Source organism: Leuciscus leuciscus, assembly GCF_965113295.1.
Source record: "Leuciscus leuciscus genome assembly, chromosome: 7".
Lineage (NCBI taxonomy): Eukaryota > Metazoa > Chordata > Actinopteri > Cypriniformes > Leuciscidae > Leuciscus > Leuciscus leuciscus.
The window spans coordinates 20,920,720-20,939,754 of record NC_138731.1 but is presented as its reverse complement, the minus strand read 5'-3'; the positions used below and the strand labels follow the sequence as shown (position 1 = coordinate 20,939,754).

At 37.4% G+C, this 19,035-nt stretch overlaps 1 protein-coding gene across 3 annotated transcripts in view; it reads right to left on the bottom strand.

Moving 5' to 3' along the window:
* The window catches only part of pard3bb (par-3 family cell polarity regulator beta b), a 326,232-nt gene that overhangs the window by 156,652 nt on the left and 150,545 nt on the right, over positions 1 to 19,035 (bottom strand). For all 3 annotated transcript variants that reach the window (XM_082176476.1, XM_082176477.1, XM_082176478.1), the window contains 2 exons: positions 14,963 to 15,148; positions 4,758 to 4,928 (listed from right to left, as the gene is read on the bottom strand). In XM_082176476.1, coding sequence (XP_082032602.1) covers positions 4,758 to 4,928; positions 14,963 to 15,148 — 357 coding nt within the window. The remainder of the gene's footprint in view (positions 1 to 4,757; positions 4,929 to 14,962; positions 15,149 to 19,035) is intronic.

Sequence of the window (19,035 nt, the reverse complement as noted above, 5' to 3'; positions counted from 1 at the left end):
GCAGCTGAATTCAGAATTGAATTGAGAATGCCTTGTTAACTAAATTAAGGCAGCAATCAGAAACCAAAATTCTATTTTGAATTTCAAATGAATAAAACCACTGTAAATACAGAACTAGGGAATTTTCTGATATACTTTTACAATTTGTATATTATGTAATAAAATTATGTCAATATCTATTTTATAAAAATGAAAATTTGTGAACATTTTGTGATGCTGTGCAACCAAATTATTTGTGGCTGTACTCCATTTAACAATCATAATAAAAAAGCATAATTTGTTAACATTTTACACAAATCACAAAAAACTATAACAATAACATTAATAATATATATTAGCATACACAGCAACGGTTCTGTTTACGTTCCATTTACTATAAGAGCGCTGCAGTTTTGTCGTCTGCCGCTTTTAATGCTTGACGTCGGGTGGATTCTGATTGGCTGTATTTCTCGTTCATCAGCTGAAAAAAAATAAAAAAATAAAAAATCTGAAAGTGATTCCAACAAAGCTGTGGTGTGGACTTCCATATTCTCCTAGAATTAGAACAATTATTAAAATGTTATCATCATAGTATTTCCTATTGACTCCACTTTATATTCATAATTCTGCACAACCCTACTGGTTAGGACCGTGTTAAACTGAATGAACCAGCACAATTTGGGAAACATTCTGTCTGTGTTTGTGGTCCAGTAAGCTTTTTGTGACGAGAGGTCAATCAGTATTTCATTTATAGACAGGCTGAGAATGACACACGAAGACACTGGTCAGAGGGATGAAAGGTACGTCATTTCCCACAGCCTCTATCTTAAAGTGTTCACCATCCTCAGACACTACTCTCTCTGTCTGTTAGCCTCATCTACACCTCTCTGCCCGAGGTCCCATTCACAAAAACTCCTCAGACTCCACTTACGTCTTCATCAGCATCACAAAGCGTACAGTTCAACATGCTGTTAAAGACAAAAGTGGCTTGGCAGGTCTGAGCGACCGCCTGCAGCACCAGCAAACTTCACAGCGATCCTCTGGCACAGTCTCTAGGGCACAGATCATGTGGGCTCTCCCTGGGCTACTTTTCATTATTAATGCCCACGCTGTAATGAGATTATGACAGGGTTGTTTAGATGGCTCTCTGAGAGAAACAGTGAGAAGGATTGATTAGATAAGACTGTGGTATAATAGTGTTTAGTCTGAAGAGAGAAGAGAGATGACACTGCCATGGCACAATTCCATAAAAACATTATTTCCAGTATTATTATTTTTTTCAGATTTAAAATATCTTAAAAAAAATAAAAAAATAATAATAATTGTTATAATATATATATAATTTTTTTCCCCAGATATTTTAAATATATATATATATATATATATATATATATATATATATATATATATATATATATATATATATATATATATATACGGTCTGAAGTATAACACACCGTTGCCATGAAAAACAGAGCGTTGCTATGGACGCAGGATTCTAACCGTAGAGACGGAACAGACTATTTTCTTTAGCGGAAGCAATACAATCGTTTTTAAATCAATAAACTCCTTTTTAAATCAATATTTTGTGTCAAATTTATTTTGTAGGTAGCCATGTAATAAGCAGGATAATGTAGAGTAAGGCGGTTGTTATAGCGAATACAACCCCGACAGGCTGATCTGGACCCCGACACATTATCCCTTACATATGAAGAGTTCAGATGCAAAAACCTCTAAGTGCCATCTGAGATTTTCTTCTAGAATGTTCATTTTTATCAAGCTTGTATATTTAAGTTCAGTAATTTTACTTAAATGGCAATTAATAGATAATTTTCATGGCCATTTAAGTGAAATTACTGAACTTAAATATACAAGCTTGATAAAAATGAACATTATAGAAGAAAATCTCAGATGTCACTTAGAGGTTTTTGCATCTGAACTCTTCATATATTACCACAATTTTAAATAAATATTATATACTAAATGTAATATATTGTATGTTTTTAATGCACCAGTATTAACATGCAAATGTTTGTTTATTTGAATCAGAATCTCTATTTGAATCATTTCATTGAACTGATTTACAGACATGAAAATGCACATACCAACTCTAACTCTACAAAAACTGAGGTTTAAATGAGAGATGCTATTAAAATGTCTTGTTAAAGCTCTTAAAATACTCATGAGGGATCACAAAACTATGTAATGGCCAAATAAAACGTCATTAAAATCATTGCTATTTTCACCATGTCACTTATTTTTAAATTATCAACAGAATCGTCTCAAAAATAGCGTGAAATTCATCGCCCAACTCTTTTTTTTTTTTTTTTAGAAGAAAGACTTAAAAGCTGTTCCAGGAGCTTTCAAACAAGGCAATATCTGGTTTGTATCTCCGTTGCTTTCCTCCTCCTCTCTTCCTCTTTAACAGTTTGCCTGCTTTTTCATGACTTTTCAGAGAATTAGCCAAACCTGGACTGGGATTGAGTATGCGTGTGAAGCTTGTCTTTGATGTCTCTAAAAAAGTGCCCATAATTAGCTAAGTTAGGTCAGGAGACATGGACACACAGCAGATTCAAGCTAGAACACATCAGCATGTTTATTCCCAGAAGCTCACAGAGACTCTAGAGAAAAGACTAACAAAAAAGAATTCTGTGAAGAATTAAAACTGGCTCCAGGCTTGAAGATAACTTTTTGGACTTTATTTATTAGAGCTAGAAAGAATCAAAATGCTACAACAGGCCAAAATGTATTAAGATAGTACAAACCGCATAATATAAAGAAATAAAAGCTAAACAATATATTCTCTTAGTGCCTTGTGGGTGTAGAAACTAATATCCCATTTATTACAGGATAAAGCTCTTATTTGTGGTACAAAAAGCATGCTGAGCAATATTTCACCGTCAGTCCAATGTTAATTTCACCTCAGGACCAAACTTTCATTCTCCTGCATCTGGCTTCCATGATCTATCGATCTGAACCCAGCAACATGCTCTCTGGTCCTATACAAAGTCACAATCTGTTCCCCATCCTTTCATGTTTTTTTTTTCCTTCTTTCTTCCATCCACCAACTAGCATCTCATCCCACCTCTATATACTAGGGTCAATGGCATCCCATCGCCCCTGACTCGATTCTGCGTCCCATTGGCAGCCATGGCGGGGGCGTCCACAGCCCATAAAGCATAATAAACATGAATCTTTATTTTATGAGAACAATAACACCCATGCCCATTCCTCCCAGCCTGTCAGTCTGAACAAAGAGCCCCCAGTAATCATCAATCCATGCGGCCAGAGGGGCAGCTCCTTTGTGTAGCCTAATTACACACCACTTTAGAGCAGTTGGAGGCCTTGGGGTGGAGTGTGTCAGCACGTGTGTGTGCATGTGTGAGATATAGAGGGAATCCTGGGGTGAGCATATGGCCGCTCTCGAACCCAGGTGCAGGGGAGGAGAAAAGGCTAAAACATCCTGCTGGAGGCGAATTCCACCAGCACAGAGGAAATGATGGAGAAAGTTAAAGGATGTGGAGAACTAATGGCAATTACCAGCCATTCTGACTAGCTTTTATGACATGGCGAGCATATGTCTGCACTCGGTTTTAAACCGACAAACGCTTGTCAAGCAGAAGTCATTTAAACACAATCACGCATTATTTTTGTCTAGACTGATGTATCACAATTGTTTGAATGACTGGAAGCTGCTTCATGGTGATATTAGCAAGGGAGTATCAATGTGCCAGTGAGATGGAATGACATGGAGATTTCAACTTATTATTGTGAATGTGTTAAACTGTGGCCCTGCGAGATCATCTGATGCTAGTAAGCATTTACAAGTCTGAAAAAAGGAGCACATCCTAACCCTATCCATCACTAACTATCAATTCACAGATAAATGCACCACATGGCAATAAAAACTAGAAACACCATTGTGTTGTAATGCAGTATTATACAATTCCAAAGAGGCTTCATTCACAAAGTCAGTGATTGGGTTCGACAATCATATTTACGAACAGGTCTCTAAAACTGTCCTGTCCAAACAAAAGCTTATGGTAGCAGTTCGAATACTATCTGAATGAATACATAACCAAAGTAAAAGCACAGATTTATTAAAGGTTTAAAGGGGGTTGTGACCAAAAAAGTTTGAAAACCACTGGTGTACTACATCAAAACATGGGGAAACGTTATTTATGTATTTATTATGAGGGGCCTGAACACAACTGACACACTTAATCCATATTGGCTTGACTTCAAATAACCAACAGGAAAAATCACAACACACACATGCACAGTGAACACTATCGCAACACTGCTTGATGTGACAGACTAGTTGTTCACTGTTGTTGCATTTACACATTACAGATTATCCAAATTCACTCTCAAAATGTGGTTATAAGTAGTTGTCACTCTGGTTCATAACCAAACTTTGTATTTAGCATTATAAAAACAAGACTGTCAAATGCATTCTGCTGCTGTGTAAATTCAAGGAGAATTATCAGTCATCTTGCTAGAAAAAAATTACATAATGTGCATTTGCTGAACACCTGTGAGATAAAAAAAACAAACAATAATTTCTCATACTGTGTTATGGTTAGACAGTTCAACCAGTTCCCCACCAATTTGGCTAAGGAGCTTTACAAGGTCAGTCTTGGTCCCACCAACTGAGAGTCCACCTGATCAACTGCCAGCTGACCAGATAGGAACATACGAAATCAGTAAAAAGCAGGTTTTAGGCAGGAGAAGAAAGAAGAGCTAAAGCTAAATGTGTTCAAGAAGTAAGTACATACCTGGTTAGGTTGTACTAAAGCACGGAGCACCACCAACTGGATCATTCCTCTCAGGTTCCCCTCCATGGACATGGATCTCCGCAGGGTCTCCATGGCTTCATGGTTGGACTTCCCCAAGAGTGGTTCACCATTGACAGCAATCAGTTGGTCATTGATATGCAGACGCCCATCCTAAGCAAAAAAAGACAGAATCAAATGTCAGAATCTTTATTTAGTGTCGCAAAGACTATTGCCAGTGGTTTGAGCTTTGACTTCTTTCAGCAACTTTCACATCAGTGAATCAAACCAGCAAGCTTCCACTTACCAACCTTGAGCCTTAAAGATAGTTCAATCCCAAAAATGAAAATTATGTAATAATTTCCCTCATGTCATTCCAAACATGTATGAGTGGAACATATTTTGAGACATGTGTCAATATGTGTCAATATGTTAACCATACAATGGAAGTCAATGGGGACCAATGTTTTGTTTTGTAAGTCAGTCATAGCTATGTTTCCATCCACCTACTTGTATATGTATTTTGAGATATCACATAAAAAACTGCTGGATGGAAACGACAAGATGCACATAAATAAATAAAAATAGCATCAAAAACTGAGTTTGAGTAGGATACATTTTTTATCCAATAAGAAAAAATAAACATAAAACATTTCAAAAACATAAAGGTGAGTACATGAAAGAGAACTTAATTTCCCACAGCCTCTATCTTAATGTGTTTACCATCCTCAGACACTACCTCTTTAACCATTACACTACACTACACCAAGACCAGTGCTAATGTACAACTGGATTTGGGGCTTTTTTGTCCATCAGAAGACCTTGACAATGTCCTACTTTCATCACATCTCTGATGTATTTCCTCACATTCTGCAAGAACTCTCTGCTTTCCAAAGGCATATTATCCTCGGTTGAGGCTATGGGGCATGCTGTCAAGGAGTACATTTCCCTCAATTCAGAAGCTCTGTCTCTCTGGTACAGTATAAGCACATTATAAGGCATGCATATTACATGGCATATAAAAAGCCCTAAAGTTCATTACAATTAATATTAATTAGTGTTTTCACTGCAGAGGCCTCTGATCTGCTTCCTCTGTCTCCGGGTGAGGGAGAGAGCTGAGAGTCACATGAGGGTTAACGCAAGAACTTGCAAAATGCCTCAGATGTACAGACAAAGATGCTGATCATTAGTGAACTATACAAACTAAAGATGATGAAGTAACAATGCTTGATATCAAGTAAATCAGAATGTTTTGCTGTGACTCCATCCACACTGAAGACTTAAAGAGTTAGTTCACCCAAAAATGAAAATTCTGTCAGTAATTACTCACCCCCATGTTGTTCCAACCCCGTAAGACTTTCGTTCATCTTCGGAACACAAATTAAGATATTTTTGATTAAATCTGAGAGCTGGCTCACTCCTCCATAGGCTTCTTTTAATTGAAAATTGCCGGAAAGTTAGTAAAGACAATGTTTAAAATAGTCCAAATGACTACAGTGACTCAACCTTAAGTTTATCAAGCGACGAGAATACTTTTTGTGCACAAAAAAAAAAAAAAAAAAAAAAAAAAAAGAAGACTTTATTAAACTATTCATGTTCTTCTGTGTGGGCCTCTGAGTGAGATACCCCCCAGATCATTTATTATAGCTTGTCAAAGTTGCCCCTTTTTGGGTGTGACCAAAATCGCGCCGTTTTCGTGTGTGTCCCTTTAAATGCAAATGAGCTGCTGCTCCCCGCCCCGTTCAAAAGACGGCCGATCCTTTTACAGAAGCTTCGGATACTCCAGCAATAACAAACGCGAATTTCAGTCAAATCTCCGAAATAACCCTTAGCGGAGTGAAGCCTTACAGAGAGAATCAGGAAGAGATTGTAACTTCTAGACTGCACCTGGACATTTCTGAATGGTTAGTGGATACATGGATGTAGTTGTTGTGGAGTAACATTGATTCATCTCATCGACTTGCATGTACTGTCATGTTTAACTTTTAGTTTTGCTGTGACATTTTTTGGTCAAACAGTGTTCTTTGCTCGTCTGTGCAGCCCACGGCAGAACAGTTTGCATGCTTTGCTCTAACTTTTGGCACTGCGTTAAAACTGGTTACACTGTGGTCACTTGCGTAAACCAAATGGCAGCGTCGTGCAGATCCAGGGGAGGTGATATTAAAATAAGATCCCCTTCCTACGTCACACTGTAAACCCTAATGCTCAAAATAATTAATTGGTTTGAGTAGGACAAACATAAATTAAACTAATTAGTTCAGTCAGATTAACTTTTATGAGTTTGTAGCACTTTCTTTTTCTTTCAAGTTCACAGAACTGATATATTTTAAGTAAACTGAACTGTTTCATTGTTTTGAGTTTTATGAAATTATTTTAATTTAGACGAACTTAAGTTCAACTGAAACTGGGCTGGGATTTCTATTTCCCAGCATGCTTTACCCATGGAACTCGAAAGGGAGAGTACATGCTGAAATTAAGTGTAATATAATGTTTTTTGTATGTGCAAGATTAATGTTAAGTGGGAGTTTTAGTAGTGATTAATGTTTTGTTATGCTAATTAAGAAGTTTTGTTAATGTTGATTTTAGGAGAGTTACCGTCATGATGACAAGTGGTGCATGCGGCTTGGTTTGAGAGCATGTCAATGCTTTATATTGCAGCATTCATACAGCAAGTGTTAAACTATGCTATCGTTAGCATGTTAGCATTTATTGAAGTAGTTTGTTATAACCAGCTAAGTTTATAATAACAAAAAAAAAAATCAAATTGAGGTTACATGAAATTTTTAAGTTAAATGTATGGATTAATGTACTCAAACACTTCACGTTAAAGGGGTCATATAATGGTACATGCACTTTTACAAGTTGATTGTACTGAAATGTGTGTTGGTAGTGCCTGTACACAACCATCATAAAAGGATAAAAGTCCATCCAGTGTTTTTTTTTTTGTTTTTTTTACTTAAATGTTTCCTCCCATCTCAAATCAAGCTGTTCGATTTTGTGACGTCACAAGATCAACGCCCTTCCCACGATGGTTGATTGACAGCAGCTTTTCAACACAGACCCGCCCTCGCGCCCTCGTGAGCGAGCTGTCAATCATAGCACGCGACGACCGGCGCGTCATTGTTGATAGCTGGAGCACTGAGTAGAATGGCATCCAAGCGATTGTGGTGTTCTGTTCTTGGGTGTAATAACGAACACAGCATCATTTTGATGTTCCTAAATCCGTACAGCTGAAGACGCAGTGGCTGAGTTTGTTTTCGAAGGGAATATTCCCCACGATCAACGTCAATGCTTTCATGTTTGCGTGAATCATTTCACCAGACTGCTTTACAAACGTGGGTCAGTAAAGCTGGTTATTTGCTAAGAAGCTGCTCCTGAAAAAAGGATCGGTACCAACTATCCGTGTTCCTGCTGCACCTCCAGAAGAACTGAAGTGAGTGTAACGTTTTATTGACCTTTATATATTCATATTTATATTAATCTTTGCAAATCGCTTGCACGCTTCACGATGAATGCAGCTATTTTTACACTCAGGGTACATTACGGCATGTTTTCTATGTATGACGTTCTCAATATAATTCATAATCCCACGTTTATAATGAACAACGCGTTATGGTTATTGTGTTATTGTGTTACAAACAGTGTGCGCACAGAACAGAGGGGCGGGGTGAGCAAAGCTCATTATCATTTAAAGACACACGCACTTAAACGGCGTGCTGAAAACAGAGCTGTTTTTGACCAGGTAAAATTATGTTTTCTTACAATACTAATGAGAATTTTTAATTAAAGTATATTACAAACTTTTAATTTAGACCCTAAAGAATCATATTAGCTTGTACAAAAATGACATTATATGACCCCTTTAAGAACAAGTAAAATGTATAAGTCCAAAATAAAAAATCTGCAAATTCGGCTTACAAACTTTGAATATTTGAAACTTAAATATTTTGAGGCAACTGATTGCCTTAACACTAGAAGTGCCAGAATTCCATAACTACTAGAACTGCCGCAAGCGGTCATTTTGACCGCTAGATTCCGAACTCTATATCTTTAATGATACATACCCAATTGAGAGATTAATGCATTTATTGTATTAGGATATATTTTAAAAACAAAACAACACCAAACTGTACATTTAAACAAGTTTAATTATACATTTATAAATAATATCTGTAGATGTCCTGAACAAAATAACGGAGTAGCCTATGTTTTCATGTTTCCACTGTTCGATCGCGCCGCGCCCGCCGACACACACACACACACACACACACACAGACACACACACACACACACACACACACACACACCATATTACAGCATTGCAGTCTTGACATTGCAGCCTGTTCATTATAGCCATAATAAAATAGTCAACCTAACATATACAAATTCCACTGCTCTGTTTAGTCAGTATAGCCTCATACAATTCGTACCATTTTGCACGTGTGAAGAGGATGATTTTTTCCGTCGATACTGGAACGTGAGTGAAGTACAAAGCCTATAATAAAGTAGTTTAGTTTAAAATAGTTTACCATCCAAATACATCGCAAATGTTGAAACATTTTGATACTAATTAGAGAATTACGTGAGCCTAACGCCGCTTACTTTCACTTTCGCTTATAAAGTATTTCATTTTGGCTTGTTTATAGTTATTTTTTCATTCTTGTTCTGTTCTGAATATCATTACATTTAAATTATTTGTTGTTGAATATGTTTTGTGTATTTTTACCACATTTTATTGTTGTGTATATTGGTATAGCCTATAATAATACCGCGAAATTCAGTGCGGTCAATATGACCGTCTATGGCCGAAATAGGTAAATATGTTCATTTGTTTTTTTGCCTTATGTGCAATTTATATGAAAAACATTTTAAATGAAAATACAGACACTTTTAGGAAAAGTCAGGTACCGGCAGGATTTTATTTATTTTTTCAACAAAGTTATTGCAGATATAAAATTCAAAACGGTCAAAATGACCGCCATGGCACTTCTAGTGTTAAATGTATTTAGTTTTCCAACTTATTCGGGTTTACAGTGCAGAAGGGGAGCGAAATCAGATCGGCTTAATTTTTTTAATGCTTGCAGAGAAAGGCTTACCAAAACAAAGTTACTGGGTTGTCACTTTTCAGGGTTAGTAGATGCACAGGGGACCCCATTATAGCACTTAAACAAGGAAAAAGTCAGATTTTCATGATATTTCCCCTTTAACTTTAAATCATTGATTATGTAATACATAGGATATATCGCAGATTAAAACCCTTGGAGCTGGAGGTAGGTCTTGAAATCTTTATAGTACATGTCATCACAATTTTTCTATGGAAAAAATTAATGGTATTAATTTTCCTGACTGTTGTGCCCTATAGAGGTATCAGAGTACCAAACGGTTAACCACAATTTACAGAAATAACACACACCCACAAACTCTCTGAGCCTTGGCAGAATGCACTTTGTGCCCTTGCTCTCCGTAAATGAAAGAGATATGCTATCATTACAGAGGCCTTTGGGTGAAAATATGTCCTGTCCTCATGACATTGGAGTCACAGAGAATTAGGGATCCTTATTAAAGCCTTGATCTAATTTTCAAACTTGATTCTGTGAAATCACACAATCTGTCTGCAGTTTGCTGTGCTGTTTTAAAATGAGTGCATCTCTCTTACATTCTTTCACCACTTACATGTATAATCATTTAATAGAGGCAGCGCTGTAATGATATTCCTCAATCATTTTGCTTAGGGTTTGTTATAAACTTATCATACTTCTACAAATAATTCATCCAGAATTTCTTAACATACAGATGCATGCAAACAACAAAAATCAGCCTTACACGGTTTCCTTCAGGAAATGCAACCCTATAGTTCATTTTGCTTATCTATTATACTCAATGCTGAATGTCTGTTATACACATCAATGGTAGAGTTGGATGTTTTAGAAGAATGGAGCACAATAGTAACCACCAATTCAGGACTGAAGGGAACAAATGTAACAATTTAAATAAAACCTCATTGCACTCTCATTTGATGCAGATACTTGGAGACCAATTTGGCAGTATGGTGGCAAAATATCCACTTGTAATATAACTAAAGAGTTACAGTTCAAACGTTTACATCGTCTCCAAATTACCTCATTACGCAGACAATGAGTTTAAGTTTAACTCAAATTATTCTCTGCATTATCTAAAGTGCAAAGTAGAAGAGGGAGACTCTGTTCACTGTACTCAGAAATGTATACATATTAAAGCCTACTGGATACAGATTTGTAGAAGACTAAGTCTTATATTCAATACATGATGTGACCTCAATCCAATAAATTTTTTTGTTAGGTATTGCTGATAATAATATAAAGAGTGCTTCAAACTGAAAGTTGTTTAATCTCCTAACTTAAACTGCCCGTAAGCACATTTTTATTAAATGGATCTCTGAGTGGCATAAAGTGATATCAGATTTTCTTTCACTGGAATATATTACTTATTGGTCAGAAGGAAAAATGGATGTGTTTTATCAGACATGGACCCTCTTTTTACATATTTAGGTCCCAAGATATCACGTACCTTTTTGCAAATCCTTGGCAGGTCAACATGGACCCAAAATAGTTTTTTCTATTTTTATTTATTCTTTCTTTTTTCTTTTTTTGATGATGGTATCTATGGTTTTTGGAATGTACCTGTTGTGATCTGTGGTCACTGTTCTATTAATTTGTTATGTTAAAGTAAAGAATAAAGAAAGTTAACCAGTATTCTGAACATGGGAGAGACATTTTTGCCTCTAAGGGTCCCAGAGATTTTGCCAAGACAGATATATTCCAGGATCAACATTATTGTCCGAAAAATTTGTCCTAACCTTATTCCTACCCCTAAACCATACCCATAACTCATCCCTAAAATCAGAGGGAATTGATAGGTGAATAACATCGACGTAGAAACATCTAACCCTGGTTGTAAGCCTAAACTTGACAAACTTTAAACTTGGCCCTCAAATCCGATTGGTTGATTGGGATGTTGTTCCAGGATATACAAACATGGAACAACATACTTGGTGAAATCACGTTTACCTGCTTGTGTTCAGACATAATAGTTGATGGCTATTTTGAGAAACAGAGATTAAACTAATGGTGGTGAATAAAGATAGGGAAATTGGGTATTGATTCAGATCACACTGGTCTTCATGCTAGAATAGATGCAAATCATGCAGTTTAAGAACTTTTAGGGAATATTGGCCAAAAAGTCAGAAATTACCAATTTGGGGCCACAAAATTGCTGCAATTGTCAAAAACTACTACACAAAATATTCACTTCAAGCAAATATTAATGATCATGTGCAACAACTCTTCTCTGCATTTACAGTATACAAGAAGTGTTTAACTCCCTAACCTTTTATGATTTTTATACTGCCTGTTTATATTTTGTTTATATTGTATGCAGTTTCACCTCTTCACTTTGTACTAAAACAATTTACTACATCTTATTTGTATGGCACTTTTCATTCAAAAACTCCAGATAAAATGCATCATGTCAGAAAATGAATGAATGAATGAATGAATGTGCTTCATCGAATGAGGAAGAACTGCAGACGTGTAAAAAAAAAAAAAAAAAAAAAAAAACATATCACAACCAATATTCTGATTTCTAACTATTCTGAAACTGAAAGCTACCCAGATTTGAAACCTATATCTGCTGAAATGAGCCCAGGGCCAAATCAATAGTACTGAAGGACAGAAGGACAAGAGAATGAAACGCTCAAGGACATGTTCAGTACATAATCTAACTGCTGTTTTACACTAGCCTGACAAGCATCAAGATGTTGGGTCTGGGAACACACCATTGGCAGGGCTCAATCCGAGGGGCGGGATAAACGGATGTCTTTCAAATACCCTCTGCACGCAATAGGATAGCGCTACAACCAACCAGAGCGTTTTCCCAGCAGCGGAGCTAGCTGATAGATGAAACTTTTGCCGTATCCGGTCGGCAAAACTTCGAACACATCTTCCTTTTTAAGAATGACTTCAGTGCCGTTCTTTGTTCTTTTCTCAAAGAAAAGCTTAACTCCAAGTCTTCCAGAGTCGCGGCCAAAGCCGATTCGAAAGACCGCTGTTCGCCAGCAGCCGCCATCTTCTTTGTTTTCAAGTAGCAGGGAATTCACGCGGAACCGTCACAACTCTGCCGTCATTATGTTAAGCCCGCCCACCGACTCTATACACGATGTGATTGGCCTGACTAGAGTTTGGTTTTTCCAGCTCGCAAGCCAACGGAGATTTGCTAGATGACCCTGGCTGCAAAATAAAATTTGCTGCCGCTAGGGTGCGTCTAGATTTCTAGGCTAGTTTTATACTGCATTTCCCTCAGTTTTGTAAGTGCAAGCCAACAATAAATTTGCAAGTAGACGCTGCTGTTCACCCCAACCTCCTCTTGCCTTCCCACTTCGGCTCTGGGGAGAAAACGCATCCCACCCACAGACTCGGGACGCTTCCAACTCATTAACATGGGCTTGGAGAGTTTTTAATTAGCATTAATGTGCTGGAGCTAACACAAGCAGCGTTTCTGAACTCTCTCACTGGGGACTGGATAGGGAATTACAATTAGAAGTGTTCCACTGTGCTGAGACTCAAGTATGAAAACTCACGTGCATCACCTTGCAGTGGCTCTCTCTACCCCCGTCTGAACGGGATGATCTGACTCTAAAGCTTCAGAATGATAGATTTAAGAAGTTATTTTCTTTTCACACAACCCCCGGAATCCAAAAGCGGCTTTTTTCAACCTAAAGGCCTGACAAAGCAGAGTGAGAAGATGCTTCAGTCAGGTACAAATCAAACCCTTATCTTCACAAGTAAACTTCACACTCTCGCACACATAAATGTGAATGCTTTGGGCACACATACACACAAATCCACATGTCTGACAAGCACATTTTCACATGGCTGAGTTAAGCAGTAGCTGGAAGAATTTTATAGAGACTGGTTTAAAAAAAATTGTCATTCAGGTATAAACATCCTGTCACTTATTCTGTGGTAAAGGAAAAAGAAAAACAGAGTGTGCAGATTTCCAATCATTTGAACACCTGCCAAAAAAAAAAAAAAAAAAAAAAACATAATCGAGATTGTTATTTAACCAAATGGGCAAACACAACCAATCTGTCATCAATACTATGCGACTGAATGTGAAACTGGAAAATGAACAGGTGCAGCTAAAAAAACAAAAAAAAACATGTTAGTACAGACAGAAAGATGAGCCTATAGAAATACTCAGCACCCTGCTGACAGTCCTGATCCCGTCTGTTAAGGTCAAATGAAACCCCATTAAGTGGTAGGGACAGAGGTCAGAGGTCAAGGGAACCAAAACACATGCCAAGAGTAGCTAACAGGGATCATGACCTATTTACAGTCTCAACTCACAACCCTGAAGCCATGTTTAACACTGAGGACATCTATTAGGTCGCCATCAGTGTCTCCTGTCATATGGGGGGGAAAAGCATATTTTACTTATTCCCATTATTTCTCTCATTTTATGAGTGATCCTGTTCCTCTGGCCTCCTAAGCTATGGTGACCCCAAAAAGTAATTTGCACTTAAGAAACTGTTTTGAACTCTTAAAAATTGCAAAGAAAGAAGTGGTTTGCTTGCTTTATAGTTATAAAACAACAGTTGTGCTCAAAATTAAGACAAAAAAAGTATACAACTGTTCAAAAGTTTGGGGTCGGTAATTTTTTGGGATTTTTTTAAATATGTCTCTTATGCTCACAAAGGCTGCATTCATTTGAACAAAAGTTGGAATTGTGATTTTTGTGGAAACAGTGATGATGAATAATTTGTAATGATGAATAAAGAACAGCATTTATTTATGTTTTGGTTGGGTTCGTATGTTTGTTTGTTTTTTTACTAACCCCCAACTTTTGAACAGTGGTATATTTGGACACTTTCTGGCTCTCACTTGAAAATGAAATGAAAATGAGATTGGGACTAGATGGTTCTTATGTATGTGATGAAATTCATACAATGTAAGTGTTTGGGGCCACTGTACATTATGCTTATGGCTTAGGTCTGGGCTTTACGGATAGGAGGTAGGTTTGAAACCCTAAAGGGACAATTCATGAGCTACCACTGTGTACATGAGCTAATAGCCCCATAAAAAAAATAAAAAAAATAAAGTGCCATTTTCTTTCCTGTTTTGACATATTCCCTATATATAAAGCATCTGCCAAATGTAAATGTGCCGTTTTACCTTAAAAGCTGCTCCTCCATGGATTATGGACTTGATAAAGATGCCCAGGTCCTCGCCGGTCTCACGGGACTTATTACCTTTCAGGCTGACCCCTAACCCAGCTGAGCCCGAGTCATTGAGGGGGACCTCAAACATCAGCTGCTCCTTTCCTTCCTCAGACAGCAGCAAGCGGGCCTGCTCCTCTTTCTGAGAAGAAAACAACAATGACGGAAGAGAATGAGACGAGGAAGAAGACAGGTCATTCAATTCAAACATAAAAAGCCTACTATTTTAGCAGAGAATAGCTCAACCTTTTCATGCCTCTTTTCTGCCTGTGATGGCAATGGGGTCATTTAGAAACATAATCCATTCTCCATTATGTAGCTCCCCGCTGCATTCTCCCTCCCGCTTTTCCCCATTTCCTTTCTTTTTTCTTTGTCTGTTCTCTTGCCATAATGATGCTAAAATTACCTGTACATCTCTTCAGCGAAAGTTTGTTTTAAAATGAATGTTAATAAAAAGGGAGGGGAAAAAATGTCATTATTATATCTATGTGGTAAAAATAATATTATGTCGCCACAGGAACAGGCTTTCTCTGCAGAGAAGAATGAAGAAGAGCAAATGAAGGAGAAAATGGTTTTGAAAAAGGTCTGAAAGTAGTTTGTGTTTGATCTATATAATGGCATAGTAGTGTCTGTTAGAAATACATAATAAGAGAGAGAAAGAGATGTTGACGCCAAAGTGTCTAACAGTGTTTTAATAGTACAAGTGAAACATCCAACTCTTTCTCTGGGCATCTCAAATCTTCCCGGTCCCAATGAGCATGTTCAATGGGACAGATCTTGAAAAGAAAGGACATTTTTACGTATCAGGACATAATAAAAAATCATCTGGTTCTTGGTAGGTCCTAAAATGAGGTAAATACAATCTCAGATGAACAACAACACATGACATATTACACTGTCATTATTTATTTAACGAAAACTAGGCCAAAATAGAGAAGCAATGGGTGACAAGCTAAGTACAGCCTTACTGCTCCCATAGGAATAAAGAGGGTAAGTAGCAGTCAGGCGCTGCTGATCCAAAGTCTTTGATTAACTGATCATCAGCAAGTGTGATCACCTCTATAAAAGCTGAATTTATGCCAGTTTGCTGCTCTAGAGCCTTCAGTTGTGTGTTAGCACAATGCCAAGGAGGAAAGACATCAGCAATGATCTTAGAGAAGCAATTGTTCCTGCCATCTGGGAAGGGTTATACAGCCATTTCGAAGATTATTCACACATTCAAGACAGTTGCCAATCTACCCAGGAGTGGACGCCCCAGCAGATTCACCCCAAGGTCAGACTGTGCACTGCTCAGAGAAACAGCAAAAAACCCTAGAGCTACATCTCGGATTCTACAGGCCTCAATTAACATGTTCATGACATGTACAGTACAATTCTGAACAAGTATGACTTGATTGGAAGGGTTGCCAGGAAAAAAAGCCTCTTCTCTTTAAAAAGAACATGGCAGCATGGCTTAGGTTTGCAAAGTTGCATCTGAACAATGTCCTTTGGACAGACGAGACCAAGGTGGAGATTTCTGGCCATACTGCACGAATAATGCACGATTGGTGAAAACCAAACACAGAAAATCAGCACAAACACCTCATACCAACGGTCAAGCATGTGGTGGAGGGGTGGTGATTTGGGCTTGTTTTGAAGCCACAGGAACTGGGCACCTTGCAGTCATTGAATCGACCATGAACTCCTCTGCAACCAAAGTATTCTAGAGTCAAAAGTGAAGCCATCTGTTCGACAGCTAAAGCTTGGCCGAAATTGGGCCATTCAACAATGATCCTAAGAACACCAGCAAATCTACACCAGAATGGCTGAAAAAGAAAAGAATCAAGGTGTTGCACTGGCCCAGTCAAAGTCCAGACCTCAACCCGCTGTGCATAAGCACATGCCCACAAACCTTAATGAACTGATGCAATGTTGTAGAGAAGAGTGGGGCAAAAATTCCTCCAGAAGATGGATAAAGTCATACAGAAAATGATGACTTCAAGTTGTTGTGGCTAAAAATGGCTCTACAAGCAACTAAGTCACAGCGTGTACTTAGTTTGCCACCCATGGCTTCTCCATTTCGGCTTTACTTTTGTTAAATAAATAATGACACAATGTAATACTGTTTTTCATGTGTTGTTGTTCATCCGAGGTTGTATTCACCTATTTTTTAAGACCTGCTAATGACCAGATTATATATATATATATATATATATATATATATATATATATATATATATATATATTATATATATATATATATATATATATATATTATATATATATATATATATATATATATATATATATATATATATTATATATATATATATATATATATATTTTTTTTTTTTTTTTTTTTTTTTTTTGTCCTGATACGTGAAACCATAGAATTCAAAAGGGTGTCCTTTCTTTTTCACATGACTATATATAATAGTTTTATGTACCATGTAAACATACTCTAACAGTAACTAACAACATAAAAATTCCTCCACAGTCCAAAAGGCCATTTATAGCAACTATAGGCTGAACAGATCTCAGCCTTCCTGCGAAGTTTATACCTAACTCAGAACTTCATGTAGTTTGCTCAGAACATGAGTAGTAGTTTGCAAGTCTTCATCCAACTTTAGTCGCATATGTCCAGTACACTCAAATAAAATGATTTATAGAAGCAAATCTCAACAACTTGATTGATTTTTTATATTGTCTCAAAATGTAAACTATATTATTGCCCAGCTCTAATCTGCAATGCAACTATAAGGTATGAAGATACACATAAACCTTGCGATATTATATAAAGCTGCTTTGAAAAAAAAAGGATATTGTGAAAAGCAAGATAGAAATGAAAGTTACTTGACTATATGGATGTATAATGTTTACAATGTAAACAAATATAAGTCTTAAAGGTACAGTAGCAAAAAGAGCCTTGTTTAATTTAGAGTCAGTGAGAGAATCGAAAATGGTCATGTAAAACTAAATGTGTGATCAATTTTGGCTAATGACTTCGAAAACTTAGAAAATAGCCCCTTATCCCACCACTACAAGACACATGATGCACAACCAGTAGTGTACAGTATCCCTATAACTTACAGGAACTGTGAGGACTGTAAATATTACGAAACATTATTGCAAGAATGAACAGGGTTGAGAAGACCAGCTAAGACGGAGTATGTGTGGGTCAGCAAGGCTTGGTTTATCTCGGTTTGCTGTGGGATTGCAGGTTTTGAAAGTATTAGTGTAACGCACTCACAAACAACACACACACAAACACACACACACAAACACACGACTCAGCGACTCTGTGAATTTCTGTGAAGACTGAAAAATACAGCTGATTGTGTGTCATTGGGAACAGAGGAAAAGGCGATGGGATTTAAGGAATTTAACCCTGAGAAGATGCCCTAAATGCCCTCAAACTAACTAACCAAATGCCAGAGTGACCGACTCGTACGTGTCAGAACTGTTCAAACACACACATCGAACTGTAAAAAAAACTATGTATGTACCAAAGCCATTTTCAAATGACCTGAATACACGTGTGAGCTTTATCTGAATAACCACCCTCTCATTTGTTCATCAACAGATGTGTTTGAGTAACTAAACCCAAATGAAAGACAGCAAGACCATCCATGTGAGGATCAGAATGAAGACAAAGCTCTGGGATCACAGCAAGTCTGTCAGCTGGGGAAATCATAGGGCTAAAGCCTGCTGTGTGAACAACTAGCAGCGCTCCTGTATGCTAACAGTCGTGATATTTCACAGCCGAGCCCCCTGCCAGGACCCTGCTCTGAATCGAAATGCCACATCACATTTCCTTCAGCCATTTTCCCCGGCTAGAAAAGGTTTATCAATCAGCATGTACCCTAGCGTGGAACATGTGTCTCCAGAACAAGTCTTTCTTCAATGAGCTTTATTGTTTTAATCATCATGACAAGCAAAGTCATTCAAACTGCAATTCTGACAAAGGGCGTAAGTGTTTGAATAAGCACCATCTATATGTCTTAGGCTTGCGTTGTCTAATCTGCATATGCAACATCTGTTCCTCCGCCG